General features: G+C 47.2%; 1 protein-coding gene across 2 annotated transcripts in view; it reads right to left on the bottom strand.

Annotated features, from left to right (window-relative positions):
* ALPK3 (alpha kinase 3) overlaps positions 1-14697 on the bottom strand; it is a 996430-nt gene that overhangs the window by 69668 nt on the left and 912065 nt on the right. For both annotated transcript variants that reach the window (XM_069222021.1, XM_069222022.1), the window contains one exon: positions 8826-8874. In XM_069222021.1, coding sequence (XP_069078122.1) covers positions 8826-8874 — 49 coding nt within the window. The remainder of the gene's footprint in view (positions 1-8825; positions 8875-14697) is intronic.

The following is a 14697-nucleotide window of genomic DNA, read 5'->3' as shown; positions in this document are numbered from 1 at the left end:
TGCACTTATGCCCTCACTTGTGGTATAGTGCACCCTGCCTTAGGGCTGTAAGGCCTGCTGGAGGGGTGACTTACCTATGCCACAGGCAGTGTGAGGTTGGCATGGCACTCTGAGGGGAGTGCCATGTCGACTTAGTCATTTTCTCCCCACCAGCACACACAAGCTGGGAAGCAGTGTGTATGTGCTGAGTGAGGGGTCCCTAGGGTGGCATAAGACATGCTACAGCCCTTAGAGACCTTCCCTGGCATCAGGGCCCTTAGTACCGGGGTACCAGTTACAAGGGACTTACATGAGTGCCAGGGTTGTGCCAATTGTGGAGACAAAGGTACAGTTTAGGGAAAGAACACTGGTGCTGGGGCCTGGTTAGCAGGGTCCCAGCACACTTTAAAATCATAACTTGGCATCAGCAAAGGCAAAAAGTCAGGGGGTAACCATGCCAAGGAGGCATTTCTTTACACAACACCCCCCACCCCCAAACGAAAAAGGATAAGACTAACCTTTCCCAAGAGAGTCTTCATTTTCTAAGTGGAAGAACCTGAAAAGGCCATCTGCATTGGCATGGGCAGTCCCAGGTCCGTGTTCCACTATAAAGTCCATTCCCTGTAGGGATATGGACCACCTCAACAGTTTAGGATTTTCACCTTTCATTTGCATTAGCCATCTGAGAGGTCTGTGGTCAGTCTGAACTACAAAGTGAGTACCAAAGAGGTATGGTCTCAGCTTCTTCAGGGATCAGACCACAGCAAAGGCCTCCCCCTCAATGGCACTCCAACGCTGCTCCCTGGGGAGTAACCTCCTGCTAATGAAAGCAACAGGCTGGTCAAGGCCATCATCATTTGTTTGGGACAGAACTGCCCCTATCCCATGTTCAGAGGCATCAGTCTGCACAATGAACTGCTTGGAGTAATCTGGAGCTTTGAGAACTGGTGCTGTGCACATAGCTTGTTTCAGGGTGTCAAAGGCCTGTTGGCATTCTACAGTCCAGTTTACCTTCTTGGGCATTTTCTTAGAGGTAAGTTCTGTGAGGGGTGTCACTATGGATCCATATCCCTTCACAAACCTCCTATAGTAACCAGTCAAGCCAAGGAATGCCCTGACTTGAGTCTGGGTTTTAGGAGCCACCCAGTCCAGAATAGTCTAGATCTTGGGTTGGAGTGGCTGAACTTGGCCTCCACCTACAAGGAATCCCAAGTAAACCACAGTACCCTGCCCTATCTGACATTTGGATGCCTTGATAGAGAGGCCTGCTGCTCGCAGGGCCTGCAAAACCTTCTTCAGGTGGACCAGGTGATCCTGCCAGCTGGAGCTAAAGACAGCAATATCATCAAGATAAGCTGCACTAAAGGACTCCAAGCCAGCAAGGACTTGATTCACCAACCTTTGGAAGGTGGCAGGGGCATTCTTTAAGCCAAAGGGCATCACAGTAAACTGATAGTGCCCATCAGGTGTAGAGAATGCTGTCTTTTCTTTTGCTCCTGGTGCCATTTTTATTTGCCAGTACCCTGCTGTCAAGTCAAAGGTACTCAAGTATTTGGCAGCACCCAATTTATCAATTAACTCATCTGCCCTTGGAATGGGATGGGCATCTGTCTTGGTGACAGAGTTAAGTCCTCTGTAGTCTACACAAAACCTCATCTCTCTCTTACAATCTTTTGTGTGAGGTTTAGGGACTAAGACCACTGGGCTAGCCCAGGGACTGTCAGAGTGCTCAATGACTCCCAATTCCAGCATCTTGTGGACTTCCACTGTGATGCTTTCCTTAACTTGGTCAGACTGTCTAAAAATGTTGTTTTTGACAGGCATGCTGTCTCCTGTGTCCACATCATGGGTACACAGGTGTGTCTGACCAGGGGTTAGGGAAAAGAGCTCAGCAAACTGTTGTAGGACATTCCTGTAGCCAGCTTGGTCTGAGGAGGCCACTCCATCTACTGAGCCATCTTTAGGGTCAATGGAGAGGAGATCAGGGAGAGGTTCACTTTCAGCTTCCTGGTCCTCATCTGTAACCATTAACATGTTTACATCTGCCCTGTCATGAAAGAGTTTGAGGCGGTTCACATGGATAAACCCTTTTGGGGGTCCTGCTAGTGCCTAGGTTTACTAGATAGGTGACCTGACTCTTTCTCTCTAGCACTGGGTAAGGGCCCCTCCATCTGTCGTTAAGTGCCCTGGGAGCCACAGGCTCCAGAACCCAGACCTTCTGCCCTGGCTGAAACTCAACCATAGCAACCTTTTGGTCATACCACATCTTCTGGAGTTGTTGGCTGGCCTCAAGGTTTTTCCTTGCCTTTTCCATGTACTCTGCCATCCTGGAACGTAGGCCTAGTACATAGTCCACTATATCTTGCTTAGGCTCATGAAGAGGTCTCTCCCAGCCTTCTTTACCAAGAGCTAGTGGTCCCCTTACAGGATGGCCAGACAGAAGTTCAAAGGGGGAAAACCCTACTCCCTTCTGAGGCACCTCTCTGTAGGCGAAAAGCAGACATGGCAAGAGGACATCCCATCTCCTTTTGAGCTTTTCAGGGAGCCCCATGATCATGCCCTTCAATATCTTGTTGAATCTTTCCACAAGACCACTGGTTTGTGGATGGTATGGTGTGGTGAACATGTAAGTCACCCCACACTCATTCCACATGTGTTTAAGGTATGCCGACATGAAGTTGGTACCTCTGTCAGAAACCACCTTAGGAAATCCCGCTCTGGTAAAGATACAAATGAGTGCCTTGGCTACTGCAGGGGCAGCAGTGGACCTAAGGGGAATTGCTTCAGGGTACCTAGTAGCATGATCCACTACTACTAGGATATACTGATTCCCTGAGGCTGTGGCAGGTTCAAGTGGACCCACTATGTCCACTCCAACTCTTTCAAAGGGAACCCCCACCACTGGAAGTGGAATGAGGGGGCCTTTGGGTGGCCACATGTCTTACCACTGGCTTGACAGGTGGCACAGGAGGCACAAAACTCCTTGACTTTCTGGGACACGTCGGGCCAATAGAAATGGTTGACTAACCTCTCCCAAGTCTTGGTTTGTCCCAAATGCCCAGCAAATGGAATGTCATGGGCTACGGTCAGAATGAACTCCCTAAACTCCTGAGGCACTACCACTCTCCTAGTGGCACCAGGTTTGGGATCTCTTGCCTCAGTGTAAAGGAGTCCATCTTCCCAATAGACCCTGTGTGTTCCACTAACTCTTCCTTTTGTTTCCTCAGCAGCTTGCTGCCTAAGGCCTTTAAGAGAGGGATAGGTTTCTTGCCCCTTACACAGCTGTTCCCTTGTGGGTCCCCCTGGGCCTAAGGGTTCAACCTGATAAGGTTCCAACTCCATGGGCTCAGTTCCCTCAGAGGGCAGAACTTCTTCCTGGGAAGAGAGGTTATTTTTATTTTGCTGTGTTGAAGCTGGTTCCCCAGTCTTCTTTCCTTTTCTCTTGGAGGGTTGGGCCATTCTTCCAGGCTCCAACACCTCTTTTTCACCCTGAGCCTTGCACTGTGCCCTTGTCTTGACACACACCAGTTCAGGGATACCCAGCATGGCTGCATGGGTTTTGAGTTCTACCTCAGCCCATGCTGGGGACTCCAGGTCATTTCCAAGCAAACAGTCTATTGGGATAGCAGAAGAGACTACCACCTGTTTCAGGCCAGTGACCCCTCCCCATTCTAAAGTTACCATAGCCATGGGATGTACTTTAGTCTGATTGTCAGCGTTGGTGACTGGATAAGTTTGTCCAGTCAGGTATTGTCCTGGGGAAACCAGTTTGTCTGTCACCATTGTGACACTGGCACCAGTATCCCTCAGGGCTTCTACACTAGTCCCATTAATTAAGAGTTGCTGCCTGTATTTTTGCATATTAGGGGGCCAGGCAGCTAGTGTGGCTAAGTCCACCCCACCCTCAGAAACTAATGTAGCTTCAGTGTGGACCCTGATTTGCTCTGGGCACACTGTTGATCCCACCTGGAGACTGGCTATTCCAGTGCTAACTGGAGTAGTAGTAGAAGTGGAACCTTTCTCGGGACAGGCATTGTCTCCAGTCTGGTGTCCCTGCTGATTACAGCTACGACACCAGGCCTTTTTGGGATCAAAGTTTTTACCCTTGTACCCAAATAAGGATTGTGAAGAGGCTTTGGACCCTCCCTCCTGAGCAGGTTTTTGGGGCCCTGTAGAAGACTCTACTTTTTCCCTTGGATGTCTCAACACTCTTCCCCTGGGGAGTCTTTGTGACATCCTTTCTTTTGGTCACCCCCTGTGGAAGTCTTGGTCTCCCTAGTCTTGACCCAATGGTCTGCCTTCTTTCCCAATTCTTGGGGAGAAATTGGACCTAGGTCTACCAGATGCTGATGCAGTTTATCATTGAAACAATTACTTAAAAGGTGTTCTTTCATATACAGATTGTACAGCCCATCATAATCATTTACATCACTGCCATTAATCCAACCATCCAGTGTTTTGACTGAGAAGTCAACAAAATCAACCCAGGTCTGGCTCAAGGATTTTTGAACCCCCCTGAACCTAATCCTGTACTCCTCAGTTGAGAATCCAAAGCCCTCAATCAGGGTAGCCTTCATGAGGTCATAGGATTCTGCATCTTTTCCAGAGAGTGTGAGAAGTCTATCCCTACACTTTCCAGTGAACATTTCCCAAAGGAGAGCACCCCAGTGAGATTTGTTTACTTTCTGGTTGCACAAGCCCTCTCAAAAGCTGTGAACCATTTGGTGATGTCATCACCATCTTCATATTTTGTTACAATCCCTTTGGGGATTTTTAGCATGTCAGTAGTATCTCTGACCCTATTTAAGTTGCTGCCACCATTGATGGGAGCTAAACCCATCCCTTGTCTTTCCCTTTCTATGGCTAGGAGCCAACTTCTGTTTGGCCATCCTGTAAGGGGACCACTAGCTCTTGTTAAAGAAGGCTGGGAGAGACCTCTTCATGAGCCTAAGCAAGATTTAGTGGACTATGTACTAGGCCTACGTTCCAGGATGGCAGAGTACATGGAAAAGGCAAGTAAAAACCTTGAGGCCAGCCAACAACTCCAGAAGATGTGGTATGACCAAAAGGTTGCTATGGTTGAGTTTCAGCCAGGGCAGAAGGTCTGGGTTCTGGAGCCTGTGGCTCCCAGGGCACTTAAGGACAGATGGAGTGGCCCTTACCCAGTGCTAGAGAGAAAGAGTCAGGTCACCTATCTAGTAGACCTAGGCACTAGCAGGACCCCCAAAAGGGTTTATCCATGTGAACCGCCTCAAACTCTTTCATGACAGGGCAGATGTAAACATGTTAATGGTTACAGATGAGGACCAGCAATCTTTTGGCCATCCTGGCTAACAGGAGGTCATCTTCATTGAGGCTGCCCTCAATGCTTCCAGAGCTGTTGGACTACCCTGTGGGAGAAGCAGCATCTCTGACTATCACTTGTGGAGTCAGGGTTGGAGGAACCCTGGTCTCCCTAACTAGGAGTGGAGGATGGAAATTGTCCTCCACTTCACTAGCTTCATCCTCTGTAAGGGTATCTTCAGAGGGGTTGTCTCTAGCAAACGATGCCAAGAGCTCCTGGAGCTGTACTTTGGTAGGGTTTGATCCAGTTTTTTTATCTTTTTGATTCTGCAGAGAGTCCTTAACTCTGACATCCTAAGATGCAGGTAAGAGGTGAGTTTGAGCTCCACCACCGTCTCTTCTGCAGTAGACATTATTTCTCTAAAAGTTGGGATACTTTTTAAGAATCTAAAACTATCTCTAGAACTTAATCCAAACTTTTAAACTCTAAACGAAATGCTAACAGGGACTAACTCAAGGCCCTAGCAGGACTTTTAAAAATTTAGAAAAATAGCTCAAATTTAAAAAATCAGTTTCTAATGACAATTTTGAGAATTTAGTCGTGTGATCAGGTATTGGCTGAGTAGTCCAGCAAATGCAAAGTCTTGTACCCCACCGCTGATCCACCAATCTAGGAAGTTGGCTCTGTATATACTATTTAAAAGTAAGAAATAGTGTGCACAGAGTCCAAGAGTTCCCCTTAGAGGTAAGATAGTGGCAAAAAGAGATAATTCTAATGCTCTATTTTGTGGTAGTGTTGTTGAGCAGCAGGCTTATCAGAGGGTAGTGTTAAGCATTTGTTGTACACACACAGGCAATAAATGAGGAACACACACTCAAAGACAAATTTCAGACCAATAGGTTTTTATATAGAAAAATATATTTTCTTCGTTTATTTTAGTAACCACAGGTTCAAGATTTACAAGTAATACTTCAAATGAAAGGTATTTCACTCAGGTATTCTAGGAACTTTGAATTATCACAATAGTATGTACAATTTTGACAAAAATGGCAATAAGCTATTTTAAAAGTGGACACTGCAAAAATCAACAGTTCCTGGTTGGGGGGGGGGGGGTAAGTAAAGGTTAGGTTTGCACGTAAGTAAAACACTTACAAGTCTCAAAGTTGGGGCCAAGGTAGCCCACCATTGGGGATTCAAGGCAACCCCAACGTTACCACACCAGCAGCTCAGGGCCGGTCAGGTGCAGAGTTCACAGTGGTGCCCAAAACACATAAGCTTCAATGGAAACAGGGGTGCCCCGGTTCCAGTCTTCCAGCAGGTAAGTACCCGCATCCTCGGATGGCAGACCAGGGGGGTTTTGTAGGGCACCGGGGAGGGGGGGCTGACACAAGCAGGCCCAGAAAGTACACCCTCAGCAGCACAGGGGCGGCCGGGTGCAGAGTGCAAACAGGCGTCAGGTTTCAGATAGGAATCAATGGGAAGACCTGGGGGTCTCTTCAGCGATGCAGGCAGGCACAGGGGGGGCTCCTCGGGGTAGCCACCACCTGGGCTAAGCAGAGGGTCGCCTGGGGGCTGCTCCTGCACTGGAGTTCGGTTCCTTCAGGTCCTGGGGGCTGCGGGTGCAGTGCTGGTTCCAGGCGTCGGGTTCCTTGTTACAGGCAGTCGGGGTCAGGGGAAGCCTCTGGATTTCCTCTTCAGGCGTCGCTGTGGGGGTTCAGGGGGGTGAACTCTGGCTACTCACGGGCTCGCAGTCGCCGGGGAGTCCTCCCTGTAGTGTTAGTTTTCCGCAGGTCGAGCCGGGGGCGTCGGGTGCAGAGTGTAAAGTCTCATGCTTCTGGCGGGAAACGTGTGGTCTTTAAAGTTGCTTCTTTGTTGCAGAAAGTTGCAGTTTCTTGAACAGGGCTGCTGTTCTCTGGAGCTTCTTGGTCCTTTAGATGCAGGGTAGTCCTCTGAGGCTTCAGAGGTCGCTGGACCCTGTTGGATGCGTCGCTGTTGCAGTTTTCTTTGAAGTAGGGAGACAGGCTGGTGGGGCTGGGGCCAAATCAGTTGTCGTCTCCGTCTTCACCGCAGGGCTTCAGGTCATCAGTCCTTCTTCTTCTTTAGGTTGCAGGAATCTATCTTCCTCGGTTCTGGGAGCCCCTAAATACTGAATGTAGGGGTGTGTTTAGGCTTGGGAGGGCAGTAGCCAATGGCTACAGGTCCTGAGGGTGGCTACACCCTCTTTGTGCCTCCTCCCTGTAGGGAGGGGGGCACATCCTTAATCCTATTGGGGGAATCCTCCTTCGACAAGATGGAGGATTTCTAAAAGTAAGAGTCACCTCAGCTCAGGACACCTTAGGGGCTGTCCTGACTGGTGGGTGACTCCTCCTTGTTTTCCTCATTATCTCTTCCAGCCTTGCCGCCAAAAGTGGGGGCAGTGGCCGGGGGGGAGGCAGGCATCTCCACTAGCTGGGATGCCCTGTGGTGCTGTAACAAAGGTGGTGAGCCTTTGAGGCTCACCACCAGGTGTTACAGTTCCTGCAGGGGGAGGTGAGAAGCACCTCCACCCAGTACAGGCTTTGTTCCTGGCCACAGAGTGACAAAGGCACTCTCTCCATGTGGCCAGCAACATGTCTGGTGTGTGGCAGGCTGGCAAAAACTAGTCAGCCCACACTGGAAGTCGAGTATGTTTTCTGGGGGCATCTCTAAGATGCCCTCTGGGTGTATTTTACAATAAAGTGCACACTGGCATCAGTGTGCATTTAGTGTGCTGAGAAGTTTGAAACCAGTGTAGCCATTATAGTACTGTGGAGTTCGTGTTTAACAGACTCCCAGACCATATACTCTTATGGCTACCCTGCACTTACAATATCTAAGGTTTAGCTTAGATACTGTAGGGGCATAGTGCTCATGCACTTATGCCCTCACCTGTGGTATAGTGCACCCTGCCTTAGGGCTGTAAGGCCTGCTAGAGGGGTGACTTACCTATGCCACAGGCAGTGTGAGGTTGGCATGGCACTCTGAGGGGAGTGCCATGTCGACTTAGTAATTTTCTCCCCACCAGCACACACAAGCTGGGAAGCAGTGTGTATGTGCTGAGTGAGGGGTCCCTAGGGTGGCACAAGACATGCTGCAGCCCTTAGAGACCTTCCCTGGCATCAGGGCCCTTGGTACCAGGGGTACCAGTTTCAAGGGACTTGCCTGAGTGCTAGGGTTGTGCCAATTGTGGAGACAAAGGTACAGTTTAGGGAAAGAACACTGGTGCTGGGGCCTGGTTAGCAGGGTCCCAGCACACTTTGAAATCATAACTTGGCATCAGCAAGGGCAAAAGCTCAGGGGATAACCATGCCAAGGAGGCATTTCCTTACAGCCGAGGTTCCACCAATTGTCTAAAGCATTCAATAAGTAAGACATTGTTGACTTAGCCCTGAATACTGAATCTGGTTCCAGGGTCGTTTTTTTTGATTGATTGCAACATGGTTTTGTGTGTATAGCATAATGTACATTTTGTTGCACAATATAATTCAAAGCACACAATAAAATTTCAAAGTGAACTTCACAACTGAAAATAAATAACGCATACCCTTTTGATTTGGTTGCTATTGCCACATTTGTGATCTTCCAGCCGACACCTAGAAAATAGCATTACAATTAACATTTGTAGATACAAGAATTAGCATAGTACTTAAGACAGTGTTCAAAATAAAAACAAACAAATACACTTCCTATTTCAAATATTTTGATGGAATACCACACAAAATCAACATTATCAAGACATCCCCATTCTGACTTCTCCATCACCTGCATGACACAGTCATTAAAATCATAACGTGTAGGAGAGATGACATCCAGAAACAAATGAACTTATTTAATAGGGCATAAAAAGTACAAATATACAACTACAATAACTACTGCAATAGCATAGTCTAAATAAATCCAAAGAGGTAATTTACTGTCAATTTTGGGTCCTGCTATCAGCAGTACTGATGTTGCAATCCCAGACTGACCAAGTATGTACACTATTGTGTGTGTACAGAGATCTTATCAAATTTTTACAGTTGGAATAGTAGTAAGTCTTATAAAAATATGTTTTCTATCCATTTTGGGTATATCCTTGGTTGTGTAAACTTCCACACAAACTACTGTGGAATTTTAGGTTAACATCAACCAAAAACACATGAATAATTACCCTATATACCTCAGAAAAGGAACGAATGAGCTACCCCCTGAAGGCTACCTTGTGATTCCTGGCAATGCCGCCAAGTATCAGAGCGTATGAGCCCCAGTTTGTGTAGTCTTTAAAGTGTCCAATAAGTTCTATGAGCAGTCCGAAATCTAGGTTCAGCCAGTGCAGTGGAATTTATGGAAACAAATGACGAGCTATATATCAGACTTATATAAGCATCTCTGGTTTGTCTAAAGAGAGATTCATGACCCCATTGACGTCACTCTCATATTCATTACATTTAGGGCACCTGCAAGAAACTTATATATTTTGACTGCACATTATTCTGTTGCAGAGCCCCAAGTAAATACCGTTGACAAAGCCTACCAATTCTAATCATTGAGGCTTTTAGTTGGAGAAATCTATAGAAGCCAATACTGTTCACACAAAAAGTAAGAAAGGTGTCATGGGTTTTTGGATCACCATTCAGGGATAGTTCAGCCCTGTGCCAGTAATATCAGAAAAGAATGCTTCCATCCACTTTCACCTTCTTTATTATTTCGCAGGGACATTATGAGAGAAACAACTCAAGTATTTGCCTATGTAACGGAAATAAAGCACCAGCTGTATCCAACAGGATGCTTTTGGTGTAGATAATCTTGTAGTTATTATCACTGTGATCAGAGCTACAAGTTACTTTCCTTCTGCAACACATTCTGCAGTGGAGAATCTAACTGCAGAGTCCTCCCCTTGTGAATTCCCCTAGGAGCCAGATTGCATCCAGAAACTTTCATAGCAATTCCCTTGAGTATTGGTAGGTGGAGTTGTGCGGCTCTACTTCGGGACTGTCCTGCCCCAAATGGGACATCAGGCCACTATATCTGCACACTTCGGTGCGCTGATGTCAGTATTTTTTTTTATTTCTGTCTTCGCCGACGGCCACAAAGACACTGAAATCATAATATGGAAGCATGCTTACTTCCAAATTAGGATCTTATTAATGGACTTTATGAGACCACTCCAAAGAACTGGGAGGTGGGTGATTCAGTTAGAAATTTGCAGTTAGACAGAGGCACTACTAGCAAAGGCGATACCAAAGGTAGGTAACTTGCTCTTCTGATAAAGACTTCTAACTAGAGATTCCTCACCTTGTAAACAGATACCAAAGAAGTACCTCCCATGGTGGTGCATTGATATGAAGTGAAGTCCAAGGCTCAATACTTATTAAAATGTTTATTACAGGAGGATATGCACCATCAGATTTCCAGTCAGCTGAGCAGCTGTCAAAGTCTGCCTTACAATCTTGAGGATGACAGGAACAGGAGGATACCAAGGAAAGGAAAGGGGAGGAGGTGAAAAAGTAGGGTAATGCAATCAGATGATTACAACACACATCTGTGGAATGGCTCAAACAAGGAAATCCTTTTTTACTGATCGGGCAAACTGACCATCTCACTAGGCCTATTTTTCAGACAATAATGCTTTGTGAACATGTGGAGGGCCGCCCACGTTGCAGCCTGACAGATGCCTAAGACTGGAACACCATGTGCCAACGCAGTGTTAGTTGACTCTGGTAGAATGAGCACCAAAGCCTTCTAGGGCTGCCTCTTGGCTAGCCCACAGCAGAGCTCTATACAAAAACATAATCCATCTGCAGATGGTTTGCTTTTGGTTTGTGCAAGTCTGGGTGCAAGATTCAGCCTTGCTGCTGTGACACGAGCAAACCAAATCGGTGGACATGTGCTCATGGTCAGATATTCTAGGTATCACTCTCCTCGTCCAGTCTGGAGCAACTAGGGTGATTTGGGTCCCGTCTTTCTTGATATTTTTCAGCATTCTGGGCAGGAGTGGGACGGCATACCCCAATGGAAAGAAAATGTACACATGCGTGCTCTGCAGTGGCAAATCGATTGAGCCAGGGTTCTCTCCATTCCTGGAAAATGGCCTATGCCACCAGCGAGTGTAAATGTAATTTGTGGCCCACTAGGCACTATCCACTAAATTTGTCTACCCTGCCGTTTAAGGATTATGTCACGTGCTGCGAAATATGGGAGCTCCCAGAGAGTTCAGACACTTGCCAAGGCGCAAGGTCTCCTAGCACATGATCCATAGCTCCACTTGGCCCTGTTTGTTGCAACACCCCATGGAGGTTGTGTGGTCTTTGAGAACCTGGACCTGTTGCCCCTTGATGTTAGAGAGGAATGCTTTCAGTAGCAAGCGAATCACTCACAACTACAACAACTTGATGTAGCAGCGAGACTCCGTCAATGACCAGAGTCCTCTGATCTCCACATCTCCCAGATGACCTCCACAACCCAGTAACAAATCTGTCACACCGTTTAGCTATAGGTTGTGGAGGGAGGGCGTCTGCAACTGGTCCAATTGTGGTTGAGAAGATACCACTGCAGATCTTCTACGGTCTCCCTTGACACCTAGAAGGACTCTTATATGTCCTTTGGTGCGGAGCCCACTGCCCACTGCCAAGAAGCCTCAGAGCCTCTCTCACTAACACCCAAGTCAAGACCTGAAACATAAGGGATCACACAGCCTTAATGTCCTGGACATGTTGAGGCGGATGGATGGCTCATAAGAACACTGTACCCAGAATGACTCAATAAAGGGGAGCCGTTGTGAAAGTGTCAGGTGTGACTTCGGCACAATGATGGAAAAACCAAAACGTTTCAATAGGCTGGCCATCTTCTGGAGGTTGTTTATTACTGTTTGCGGCGAGTCTGCCTTCAGCATCCAGTCATCAAGTTAGGAGATTGCTTTTTTTTCTCAAATGATGGGTAGCACGCACTACCATCACCTTTGTTAACCACAGAGATGTACTGATAAGACCAAAGGGAAGCATACCAAACTGAAAGTGCTCTTGCTCTACCTGAAACTGCAGGTATAGTCTGTGGGACTGAGGGACGTGAAAATATGCATCCTGCAAGTCCAGAGTTACCATCCAGTCTCCTGGATCCAGGGCAGACACACTTTGGCCAAGGAGAAATAGTATTACCAAAGGAAGAAGTTCAAAGTGTGAAGGTCTAGGATGGGACGTAGGCTTCCATTCTTCAGCACCAGAAAGTAACAGGGGTAGCAAGCAGTCCCAATCTTTGATGCTGGCACCCTCTATATTACACTCTTAGCCAAGATTCCTTGAACTTCTCCACAGAATATGGACAAGTGGTCCCCTGATAGGTATTGTGGTGCAGATGGCATATCTGGGATGGGTGGTCAGGACACAAAGGGTAGGGAGTATCCATTTTGCACAATCTGAAGCACCCACTGATTAGACGTGAGGCCCCTCAAGCCAGGAAGGTGGAAGGAGATAAGACCCCATCTTGGCCAGTCGTGTGCTGCCTCTGAGAAATGAAAGTATTTTTGTGGCGGCTGCGGTTTGAGTTGCTTGGGTAGTTGGTGAGTCTTTTTGAGACCTTCCTAGACTTCGCTGATGTCCCTGGTCACGCAACCTTTTCCATGACCTCTGCTGAGCGGTAGAAGCTGTGTCACTATATTCTTCCTCAGAAAGAGATTTCTTGGATTTTATCTTCGGTAGCCACCAATGAAGACTCCACTTCTTGTCATTTAGGGTCTTAGTTGAAAAGGTGCAACAGATCTTGCAGTCCTTTACCTTATGTGTAGGGTAGAGGCAGTAGATACAGTCCTTGAGTGAGTCTTCAGAATGAAGTCTTTTCCTCCCAAAGGTGCCTCAGGGCCTAAAAAGTCCTTTCTTTGATGACTAACATGGTATCAGGTAGATAGCCTGAAGGCCAAATAACTCAAACTAATTGAAGAAAACTGAGCAGAGCTCAGGAAGACTCATTCACACAACATGCAGTACAAAATCTGAGGGAACCAGCCTCTGTGAGAAGTTTTTTAGAGGGTGTTGTCACCTGATTGGCTGGAGTTCGGTTCTTTTCAAACGATATGGATAAGTTATTAAAGTGAATGTTTCATGGCCATTATAACCTATAGTAATGTCATGTACTGCTTTATGATGGTACCATGGGACTCCTAATTCAATGACAGGGAATGATTTAAGCATGTGAATCTAAGAAAGATCCAATACTGGAGAACTTCTGTTTCGCGAATGTCTCCATCCTTTTTACTTCTTTGTCAGGTGGGGTGGTTAGGAAAGAATTGAGGTTCAGGTAGTAAAGGCCTGAACTACTAAGCTCTCTGAAGTAGAATGCTGAAGAAAAAAGTCTGGCTATCCAGGAGCAAACCTGTGCCACTTGTCTATTGACTAATGACAGGCACGATCCTGGTTCTGCTCACCAGACTATCCGTTAGGGCTTCATTAAAGGGTCGGAGAGGCTCCTGGGTGGATTGTGCTTGGTTGAGGACGTATGTAAGTACATTGGTTTTGCCCTCAGCTACCATAGTGTTAGGTGAGGACAGTTTAATGTCTGACCAAGTGTTTAGACAACTGGCACGGTGGAGGTTGCCAAATATGTTGCCATCATCCTCATCCTGCTTGTCATCATCATAGTCAGTGTCCCTAGTGTCATATTGTGGGGCATAGGTGTCTGACTCTGTATAATATTGAATCCTGGGCAGTGAGGGTTGGGTCTCTGAGTCAGATAGAAATACTGCCACTGTGTCCGGGGTTGGTGTCATTGGCATCCACGTCAATACTCGAGCCGGGGGCGGTGATCATGACATTGGGGTGGCATTGTGAGTGCCACCAAGGGTGGAATTGTGGGTAGTGCTGAGGCCGGAACAGATGGTGCTAACACCAGAGAAAGGGTTGACCCTTTGTGCGATGTCAGTGGTTACGGAGGGATCCACCCACATTTATGTGACTGGAGGGCCCCTGGATCATGGGTCCCATAGGTGCTGCAGAGGATCCTTTCCAGAACCAAAGATATCCTCCGTGGCTACCTTAAAATGGTGTTGCTTCTGTGGCTTTGCTGTAAATTCGAGAAAGGGTCAAAGCACGACTAGTGTTAGAATTAGCTCTCTGTGGGGGGAATTATTATACGCCCTACAGGTGCCTGGAGCATCACACAGCTCCAAGTTGTGGGAGCGGCATGATGAGGGAGACCCATGCTTGGATGTTTTATGTTTTTTGAGTGACTTTTTGGAGTTGAGCACCCTGACCTTGATGATGAGCGAAAGCCGGTCTGCTACCTCAACTTGGTCAGGGACCATCATGCCATAGACTCAGATTGTGAGTTTTTTGGGAAATTGCAGAGTTTGGTGACGATGAGCTTGGCCTCCCAGTCACGAATGCCCTTTTAATTCATCACAAGGTTGAGCTGTGTTCATAGGCAGACAACAAGGGTATCTGTGACTA

Source organism: Pleurodeles waltl, chromosome 3_1 (assembly GCF_031143425.1).
Source record: "Pleurodeles waltl isolate 20211129_DDA chromosome 3_1, aPleWal1.hap1.20221129, whole genome shotgun sequence".
NCBI classification, from domain to species: domain Eukaryota; kingdom Metazoa; phylum Chordata; class Amphibia; order Caudata; family Salamandridae; genus Pleurodeles; species Pleurodeles waltl.
This window is presented reverse-complemented; position numbering and strand designations above follow the sequence as displayed.